This window comes from Spinacia oleracea, chromosome 1 (genome assembly GCF_020520425.1).
Source record: "Spinacia oleracea cultivar Varoflay chromosome 1, BTI_SOV_V1, whole genome shotgun sequence".
NCBI classification, from domain to species: Eukaryota; Viridiplantae; Streptophyta; class Magnoliopsida; order Caryophyllales; family Amaranthaceae; genus Spinacia; species Spinacia oleracea.
In genome coordinates, this window is record NC_079487.1 from 13210233 (window position 1) to 13220865 (window position 10633).

Here is a 10633-nt window from a genome sequence, read left to right on the forward strand (position 1 = left end):
ACAACTGATTTCTACAAAATCTATCTTAAAGAGCTTAAACGTTTTAAAAGAATCAGTTGGCAAAATAGAGTGTTCCTTGAGTTCCTTATTATTATAAGCTTTATTATGTACTAGAATCTATCTATCATATTGTATTTTGGGTTTAAGGGTTGAGTGATCCTTGAGTGACTTAGAGGTAAGTCAAAGAGAGAAAGAGCGACTAAGAGTTTAGTCAAAGAAAGAAAGAGCGACTTAGAGTTAAGTAAAAGAGAAAAGGAGCGACTTAGAGTTAAGTCAGAGAGAGAAAGAGTAGCACAGTAATCGAAGGGGATTGCTGTGGGGAACTCGTGTTCGAGAGGAACTCGAGTTAAAGAGTGTATTTGTAATAGAGTTATTGCATTAATACAAAAGAGTTGTGAGGTTCTTCTTGATTAGGATCAAGAAGGTTCCTCAGTTTTATATCTTTCTTCGCTCATTATTCTCAATCTCTTTATTGTTTAAATTCCGCAAGAAACTTACTCAAGTTCCCAAGAAACAATTCACCCCCCTCTTGTCAAGTGTTCCTACTGAACTAACAACTTCTCTCTAAAAACACTTTCTCTCTCTATCAAATACTTACTAGGCTTTGTTTTGCAGGTTGTAAGAAGATTGTGCCAGCGCATACCTGATACTTCCGTGAAAAGGGTGACACGTCAGAACCAACAAAAGAGTCATATCAATTATTATTATTATAATCATTATAATAATAATAATAATAATAATAATAATAATAACAATAATAATAATAACAATAACAATAATTATTATTATTATTATAAATATTATTATGAATATTATTATAATAATTTTTATTATTGTAATAATTATTATTATAGTAGTAACAATTGTTATAATAATAATTAGAACTTATTAGATCTGATTGTACACCATCTAAACTTATTTGATCTTATATGAGCTTATAGGCCTGTAAGTCTGTAACTTATTTTTTTTAAAGTGAACAAAACGCCCTACTAATTAATATGTTAGAATATGTCTTGAATAGGTCAAGCCCCTCACGGGAATCTCGCTGCCCGGTCAGCGAGTAGAGGTCTAGGGGAGACGCGCCCTTGTTTAGTGGTTCGGGTAGAGCAGAAAATGGATCGAAGGTGGATTGAGTGGAAGTTGATCCGCCTCCATCCATTAACTATCCATCCATCATCTGACCCTTCCATCGTCCTATTTTTTTCTTCATCTACGTCCACATCCAACCCACCCATTATCCATGGCCATGGGTGAATCGGGTGGTTAACCGATGAAAATTTGTAGCGTTATGTAAATCTTTTTGTAAGACAAAGGCAAATTGCATCAAATAAATACCATTAAGTTGCTTTTACAAGCCTGGTTTTGTATCATTTGCATATGTAAGCTTTCATCTTTTTTACAACAACTAAATTTAACCCAAGATAGATAAATTCAAACAAACACCAACCCCTCAAGATATCACAGCAAGTCAGCTATGATAAACTACTGCATACTTCCCTCGAAAAAAAATCCATACAAATTTGACTAAACACAAAGAAAAAAGATTAAACAACTAAGCACAAAAAAAAACTAAACAATTAAACACAAAGATAAATAAAATAGGTAAATTTGTCAAAAAGGATTTTTTATAACTCAAATTTTGCGAGAAATGATCTTATATAATGCTTTTTTTTTTTTGTGAAATCACCCTTAATGTAAATATTTTTTGCGAAATACAACCTAAGGGAAGTTTCCGGCATTGACTTAGCTCTTCCGGCCATTGACATGCACGTGAGCAGCAAGTGTGGCTTGGTTGTCTTTCGCAAAAAAATTACATTAAGGTGTGCTTTTACAAAAATAAATAAATTATATAAAGTAATTTTTCAAAAAAATTGAACTATAAAAATTCCTTTTTGAAAAATTTGCCAAAAAATTATTATTATTATTATTATTATTATTATTATTATTATTATTATTATTATTATTATTATTATTATTATTATTATTAACTATGATAAACTCGCTGGATATCGAAAAACTAATAAAGAAGATTGCGATTGGCGAAGATATAGTAGGCTCAAGACCATGGAGACATGGAGTTGGAGAAGAATATGACATTAGAATGTGAAAAATTGCACTTGTTTACTACATTTGTTTTCTATGCGGTACATAGTACATCATAGCATGGATAAGGAGAGGCTCTTATGTACTCCCTCCGTCCCGGAATACTCGACCCGGTTTGACCGGCACAGAGTTTAAGGGACTTGCATTGACTTATTTAATTTAATAGGTAGTAGTTGATAGTGGGGTATTATTTTAATGTAGTTAGTGGAAAATGTGTAAATGGGTGGGGTTGGGGGAGAGTAGGGGTTGAAATTTTAATTATTTTTTGTATGGAGTAGGGGGTAGGTGGGTTAATAGGGGTGGAGTGAGAAATAATATAATATTGTTAGAATATTTCCATTTTTAGAAACAGATCAAGTATTAAGGGACGGTGACAGGCTAAAGTCGTATCACCTAATCAAAAATAACCTAAGGTCCACTAGCTAGGTAGCAAGGGAAGTCAGGATCGAATCCACAGGGAGACAGGCGTTCTTTCTATTATTAATTAATTAAACTAAACTATTGGGAACAAGATTGGGTTGATTGTTTGTAAACTAAGACTACCAACGATAATTAAATAAGTATGAATCAATATATTAAGGAAATCTAGGGCATAGGTTCACCAGCAATTAACAATCCAGGACAATGAACAATCACGATAATCAACAAAGTAATTAATTAGACTAGCATGCTCTCTCGAATCGATACTAGTCATAGACTTAGAATTAACGGGCTCTCGCTACTTATTAATCCCAATTCTACCTATTGACACAAGCCTAAACATCAAATTGCATCTCTCGAATTTTAACTTGATATTGCATAACTACACAATTAAACCTGCGCAAATCTAATTGAATAGTGGAATAAACCAATCAATAGGAATCAATCACAATATCGATAATCACAATTATTCAAAGTCCCATCATATTAATTCATGGATCCCCAAACCCTAAAAATTAAACTACTCAAGCATGTTGACAATAAACAAGGCAATTAGCATAATTGAAAACATAATTAAAGCAAAAGAAATGAATGAAATAAAGAATAATACCTAGTTGAAGAACAATGGAATAATAAAGTTTGAACTTTTGATTGGAAATAAAACTAAGTGTTTGGGATAAATTAGAGAGAAAACTAAGCTTAGGAAAATAAACTAAGTGTTTGATACTAGAGAATAAGGTGTCTCTAAAAATATAAGGGGCTAGTATTTATAGTTTGCCCAAAATACAAGCCAAAAAACGGAAAGAAAACTCGCGCATAAGTGCAGGAGGTTGCCGTCACCCGATCGGGCGTCGCTTCGCCCGATCGGGCGATGCACTCGATAGTCGGCCCGATCGGGCCAAAATCCGCCCGATCGGGCGGTTTGCGAACTCTCCACATAAGCTTCCGGATGACCGCCCGATCCGGATCGGGCGAGCTGCGCCCGATCGGGCGCGCGTTGATGAGTCTAAATTGCTTCAATTCCGCCCGATGGTTGCATTTCGCCCTCAGCTTCCAGGGCGATTTGCAATCTTCAATATAGTTCGCCCATATCACCGAGTCTAACTCTCGGGGCTCAACCATAAGCATCCATGGCTCCCGAAAGTCGACGATGGAGGTCCCGAACTTCCTCGGGCTCATATAGTGGCCTAGATCAACATGAAACGGGTCTAAAAAGATCAATTTCTCATAATCAAACCTGAAACTCAAGGCACACTCAATAACACACATTAGTACTAGAAACGGCTCCTAAGAGCACGTTTGACACATAAAAAGTACTAAGGGACGGGGGTGAAACACTATATAAAACGCACATATCAAACCTCCCCAAGCTAGATCCTTGCTTGTCCCTAAGCAAGGAAATCATCGATGAACACAAGACCAACTTCACCCCCAACATATTTCAAAATGAAAACATAATCCAAGGTAAAATTCAACAAGCATGCATCAATGTCAACCAATCAAATCCATTCAATAGCTAATCCTTCTTAACAATCGTCACGCAAAGCGAACCACAAATGCACATTGGAATTCAAGACTAGTGCTCACACACTCGTCACTCATTTATGTGGCGGATAAAAGATGTACCCGTTCGCTCCCCTCCCAACATATAAGTGAACAATGCCCTCCCAAACTCACACACTCGTGTGTCTAGAAAAACATACACTCAACCTAGTAGTCGACTCGGAATGTGTCATGTCATAACTTGCATTGATAAACAACTACTTTCACATTAATACAACTCTATGCACAAAGGTCGGAAGGTCTTTCAAGCTTGTAATGATAGGCTTAGGTAAGGGTGTGGTAAATTTGGGTAAAATGTGAGCTTAAAGCCTTGGCTTTGGGGAGCATAAATCCTAGCAAATCCATGATCAATTCCAAATGATGACCACAACTCTCCCACTCAACACATGAATAAAACAACAAACAAACCACACTATATTTTCTTGCCTTGATTTCACAATTATAACCAATCACTCATGAAGATAAGAAATTGTAATACCGGAGTGACAAAAGCTTGAATTATTTTGAGAATAACGATTTTTTTTCTTTTTTTGCTCAATCTCTTTATTTTTTCTTTTTTTTTACTTCTTTTGGAACCTTCACATTTTTTTTATTCTCCTCATCTCATTCATTTTTCATCAACAATCATGATAAGAAGAACTTCCCTTTTCAATACTCAATATGCTCAAAATGTACCACACTACAACTCCCTCACCTCACTACTATTAGCTCCCCCAAGCTAGGCTTGGGACTAGTAACCAATGGGGCTTTCATGGGCTTGTAATATGGTTAGTCACCGAATAAAGGGCACAAGCACAACATGGGTAGAAAAAGAGGGAACAAATATATCTAAATTCATCTGAAGGCTACCTAAATAGAAAAATGTCTTCGTCCTCCACAATGTGCATGTATATGAGTCATAGAACACTACTAATAGTTGCAAACCAATACTCAAAATCAATGACACACCAGGAAGCTATCACACATCCTAACCAAGTCAACTAGTCAAGCACCAAGTCCACAAGTAGTTAGTCGGAGTTGACTCATGTTAAGGCATCAAAGCAATCGAATATCAAATCATGGCTAACACATCTATATTTCCCATCATCAAATACCAAGAATCAAAACAATTTCCGCTCAAAGGGCACAGGGAAGCATGATATTGTATTCATCGGAACGTATTTTTGTATTTTTTTTTTCAAAGCAATAAACTACTCTAGAAAGCAATAAACACACCAAAGAAACACACCAAAATAAAGAAATGCGAAAAGAAAAGAAAAACATACCTACAATGTACAAGTAATGTGAAACCCCCTCAAACCAAATCAGACAATGTCCTCATTGGCTCAAGGGGTATCGAACCAGCTCGATCCTCATCATCATCAGTGACGGCCTTGGCCGCCATCATCATCAACATCATCACCATCATCTCTGCCACCATGCCCGCTAGGACCCGCTCCAAACCCTCCGTACTAGGTAGGTGTGAAGGTGCCCATAGAACCCGGAGCTCCATATCCCTCCGCGGGATAGGTATACCAGGTAGGGTGCTCATAATCTGGGGCAATGTAGCCCTGCCTGGCATACTGATCGTAGAACGGGAACATGGTCCTCTGGTGATCAGCTGCGAACTCATGGAACCCGAGCTCAAGTCTGCTCAACCGCTCATGAATGGACCCCTGCTCCTCATCTACTACCGGGCCACCCTGGGTCCTCCCCGCGTCTCGACGCCCCCTCCTAAAGTAGGTGCGAGGCTCTGGCTGGTACTGGTGGGGCTCTGGCTGTGGGTCAGGCTGAGGTTGGGGGTCAGGCTGAGGCTCTTGCCCAAATCCAACATACAAGTAATGAGCCTGACCGGGTCTGAAACTAGTGCGGCCTTGAGGGTCAGGCAAGGTGAAAATCCTGTTTCCCTCAAACATCCAATACATGGCTCCCGGCCTAAACAACCCATGCTCCCCCTGTAGCCGGCGGAGTCCAGCAAAGTAAGCCAAGTCAAGTAGGTTGCTACCCAGAACTGGAGTCTGGTTAGCCTCAGTAAAGTTGGTCGTGGCCATGGCTATGTGGGTGATCAACCCACCAATGGGAATACGAGTAGTATGGGTGGAAGTGGCTATGGAATAGAATTGGGAGGCCATATGGTGTGCAAGGTTCATTTTGTAGCTATCCTCCCCTTCTAAAACGTAGCCACCTAAAATCTCAAGCTCCGTACTCCTAATATTTTGGGTCTCATCCCTACCAAAGATCGTAAATCCCAGAAACCTGTAGAAGACAATAGGGACCGGGTGTTGTATCTTGGAAGCATGCAAATGTTGCATGCTCCCGGGATTGGCATTACCCGTAAGCTTTCCCCGCATTTCACAGTTATTATGGGTTTCCTTAGGTTTCCTACTATAGGTGGTAGACAACCCAAAAATCCTACCAAAATCAGCTAAACTAATGGTGAAAGTTCGGTTCATCACACGAAATTGAACCGACGACACGGTTCGATAACCATCTCTACGCACATTGAAACTACTCAAAAATTCCAGAGTTAACCGTCTAAATGTGAGACGGAGCATGCTATACATGTTTCTCATTCCAACACCAACAAAGACACGCTTGACATCACTTTCAATACCCATGTCATGTAAAGATTTTTGGCAAATAAAGCGAGTAGGGATTACCTCCCTCAGTTTGAGGTGGATGAAACGTGCTCGTTGCCCCTCCGAAACGAAAATGACATCCGGAAAATCCGTGTCGGGCTCAAATTGCGGCGGCGGAGGTGGTGGTGTCGGCTCCCGAGCTCGGCTCGTCGAAGCTGCATGCTGATTCCTTGGTACCCTTGTGCAATTCCTCCTTGGTCGGTCACCCATGGTTGAAAATCTGAATTTCTTTGAGGTTTTTGGGTGAATTTGGGGATTTTGTGGGGATTGGAGGAAACTGAAATCGGTTGGGTATAGGTTGTAGAGGATGGTGAGAGGATGATTTTGGTGAAAAGATTATTGAATTTGGTGGAGATTTGAGGGAGATATGGTGGTTGGAAGTTTTTAGAGGTTGGGGTTTAATGGAGGAAGTGAGAGAAAGTTAGGTTGAAGATGAAGAGGAAGTGAAGAAAAGAAGGGGATCCCGTATTTTTCTCTCTGAAATCGCATTTCGCCCGATCGGGCGACATCTCGCCCGATCGGGCGATTTGCGATCTATTTCTTCTGATGCGTGCGCGCCCGATCGGGCGCCCCTCGCCCGATCCGGATCGGGCGATTTGCGAATGCCTCTTTTCTTGACTTTTTCTGCCCAGAACTCTTCCTTGACTTTGAAGGAAATAATGCCCTTGGTCCAAGTATGCATTCTATGATAAGTCTAATAAATGTGGTTCAGTATTAATTAACAAGTTAATAATTCAGTGAGATCAAGTGAGCTGAATGCCTAGCTAGAGGCCGCTTCAGTTCAAGTGGAATTAATGATATTAATCCACAGCTTACTCTTGACTGAACCCGTAGGGTCACACAAATAGTACGTAAACGGATCAAGTATTTAATGGCATTAAATACTCCATCTATGAATATTCGGAATCGACGGATCTTGGTTTCAGTGGGAGCTGAGATCGTCACAAGCAAGAAATGAATACTCCGGAAACGATGATATTGCCAGAAACGGAAATATGGATCGTATCGGAAATATGAATATTATCCAAGTCGTAGATGTTGCCGGAAACGGAAACATGGTACGTATCATATTATCGGAAATGGAAATATTGCCAGAATCGGAAATATTGCCGGAAACGGAAATATTGTCAGAATCGGAAATATTATCGGAATCGGAAAATAATTCCGGAAACGGAAATATTAAATATTTGTTCGAAACGGAAATTAATTCCGGAATCGGAAATATTAAATATTGTTCGTATCGGAAATGAATTCCGGAACCGGGAATTTAATCGGAAGCGTATCGTACGAATTAGCATCGGACGAGGCTTGCCGGACGAAGGCCCAGCACGAAGTTGGGCCATCGCCCAAGCAAGCCAAAACGCGCGCCCAGCCAAACGCGCGCCCAGCCAAACGAGCGCCCAGCCAAGGCAGCGCCCAGGCCCACCGCAAGGCAGGCCCAGCGCGCGCCAAGGCCATGGCCTCGCTGCGTGGGCTGCTGCTCGCACGCACGCGCATGGGCGGCCCATCGTGGCTGCCGTGTGTGTGTGTGTGAGTTTGTGTTCATGCACGATTCCTAAAACGTGCAGAGTTCGGTTAATGATTAAATTCCTAATTCTATTTGATAAATTAATTAATTAGAGTTCTTGTAGAATTCTAGGTTTAATTAATTCGTATCCTAATAGGATTCCAATTCTCTTTCCATACCCCTATAAATATGTGGCCTGGGTTCACAATTTATAACGAGTTTTAAAAATTATTCAAAGTGAGTTTTTGAGAGAAAAAATCAGTCACACATCTTGCTCAAAAGTGCCGAAAATTCTAGTACCTTAAGGGCGATTCTAGTTGGTCAATCTTAAGGCGGATCCGGACGTGCTGTGGACTATCTACGGAGGGACGACACTTGGAGTCCTAAAGACTTGTTCTTGCTCGGTTCGGGCGCAGCTAGGGAGGGCACGCAACAAAGAGTATGCATCTAAATTATGCTATATGATTATGTGTAAATAATATGTATTCCTGGGTTAATGGTTGTTTCCGCATGATTTATGTAATATCATATGTATCATAACCTAACAGTGGTATCACGAGCCCCTTATTATTTTAATAATCTAATTTGCATGAACATGGTTAAATATTACAAATTTGCAAGAATTAAAAGGGGTGATTAATTTTCGTAATTGTTAATTAATTGCAAATTGCGTTTATTTAATTATACGTACGCAGTTTTTCGGCAGTTTCTTCGTTACTCATCCAAATCGAGTGATTTTTGTGTCAATTCCGCATGTAAAAGGTATTCTAAAATTTTGACAAAAATAGTGTTTTTCTGCCGAACCCAGAATTCTCAAATTCGAAGCCTAACTATGACTTTTCGAAGGTATTAGTTTTTCGAATGCAAAATTTCGTAAATTTAAGATGTTAAATTAAATATTTGCGATTCTTGTTGATAAATCTTGAATTTTTGATTGACCTACTGTATATGTTTAACAAGTTTGAATGCCTAGCCTTGTTAATTATGCAATCTAATTTGTAATTATGATTAATTTGTTGAAAATTAGAATAATTTAGAATTAATTTGATTTTCATAATTAATTATAATTTAATTAGAAACCTATGATTAAAAACCACCATAAAAATTGTAAATTTATGATAAATTTTAAATTTTTATGACCTAGACTTGAATCCATAATAATCGGAAATCAATTGGATAATAAATTTTCGATTTTTCGCCCTAAAATTATGAAATTAATATTATTTATTAATTTGTCATTAATTTTAAATATAAATTTTAAATTTTTATGCGATTCGTTCATATAACTTGCACGCACAAAGCAATGGACGCTTCGTGTTACCCTTAAGGGGTGTTGTATAGTGCGGGCATGCGACGACGAGCAAGGGAGCTCGTCGCCCGTGCGGCACGAATGCAATGAGCAAGGGCGTGGTGCACGAGCACAAGGCAACAGCCCTGCCTTGTGTCGTGGGCCACGAGCTATGAACGAATGGGCATGGGCGAAAGGCGAGCCATGGCAGTCGCGTGTGGGCAGCAAGCGAGCTGCGCCACGACGCGCACTGCCTCGCGCAAGAGCGCGCAGCCTCTCGCAGCGAGCGCAAGCTCGCGTGCCACGAGCGCTGCGCCCAGCGTTGCTCGCGCGCACAACGAGCGATGTCGCGCGCACAGCGAGTGATAGCTCGCGCGCCCAGCGAGCGATGTCGCGCGCACAGCGAGCAATGGCTCGCGCGCACAGCGAGCTATGGAGCGCGCGCAGCGAGCACTGGCGAGCGCGCATTGCGAGCGATGGCTCGCGTGCGACGAGCGCTGGCGCGCGCGCAGCGAGCACCACAGCGTGCGATGGCTTGCGATGGAGATGCAGCAGCTATGCGACGAGCGCATGGGCTGCGCGCACATGGCCAGCAATGGCTGTGTGCGTGCGGCCCATGGGCGTGCAATGCGTAGGGTATTTGCGTTACGATTAGATCGTTTTGAATGTTTAATTTGAAAATTTCAGTTCACGTAATTTTAATTAATTTTAAAATTAATAATTTAAATTATTTTCTTGGATTTTAATTTTGAATATTGTAATTATAATAAATGTTATTTATTCTAATTATTTTACTAAAATTAAAATCATGAATTAATTTAAATAACGACTGAAATTAAATTAAACTTTTTGGATTCAATTATAAATTTATATGAGCTTTAAATTTTAATTAAATTTGTATGTTTCCGGTTAGACTAGAAATACATTTTTATGTTTAAAATTAGTAAAGCATATGAATTTATTGGTTTAAGTGGGAGCGCTTTTTAGTTATAAACTCTTGATTAGGTCTACAAATCCTTAAGGTTAAAACAACTTGATTAGAATTAATAAGGACTGAATAATTGGTAGATTATTGGTGCCCTTGATTAATTGCTGCAAATGTTTACGTGATGCATAATGTGTTTTACTAACCAG

At 39.7% G+C, this 10633-nt stretch overlaps 1 protein-coding gene across 1 annotated transcript; it reads right to left on the reverse strand.

Moving 5' to 3' along the window:
- Nucleotides 1–3159: 3159 nt before the first annotated feature.
- LOC130465737 (uncharacterized) lies at nucleotides 3160–7130 on the reverse strand. Its single transcript, XM_056834591.1, has 2 exons — nucleotides 5352–7130; nucleotides 3160–3710 (listed from the first exon to the last, which is right to left on the reverse strand). Exon 1 carries the CDS (start codon nucleotides 6912–6914, stop codon nucleotides 5538–5540), a length of 1377 nt encoding a protein of 458 aa, XP_056690569.1. The 5' UTR covers nucleotides 6915–7130; the 3' UTR covers nucleotides 3160–3710; nucleotides 5352–5537.
- Between the last annotated feature and the right edge of the window lie 3503 nt (nucleotides 7131–10633).

What these genes read in the sequence shown, in the direction of transcription:
- LOC130465737 (XM_056834591.1), bottom strand. Translation starts at nt 6,914, where the DNA reads ATGGGTGACCGACCAAGGAGGAATTGCACAAGGGTACCAAGGAATCAG.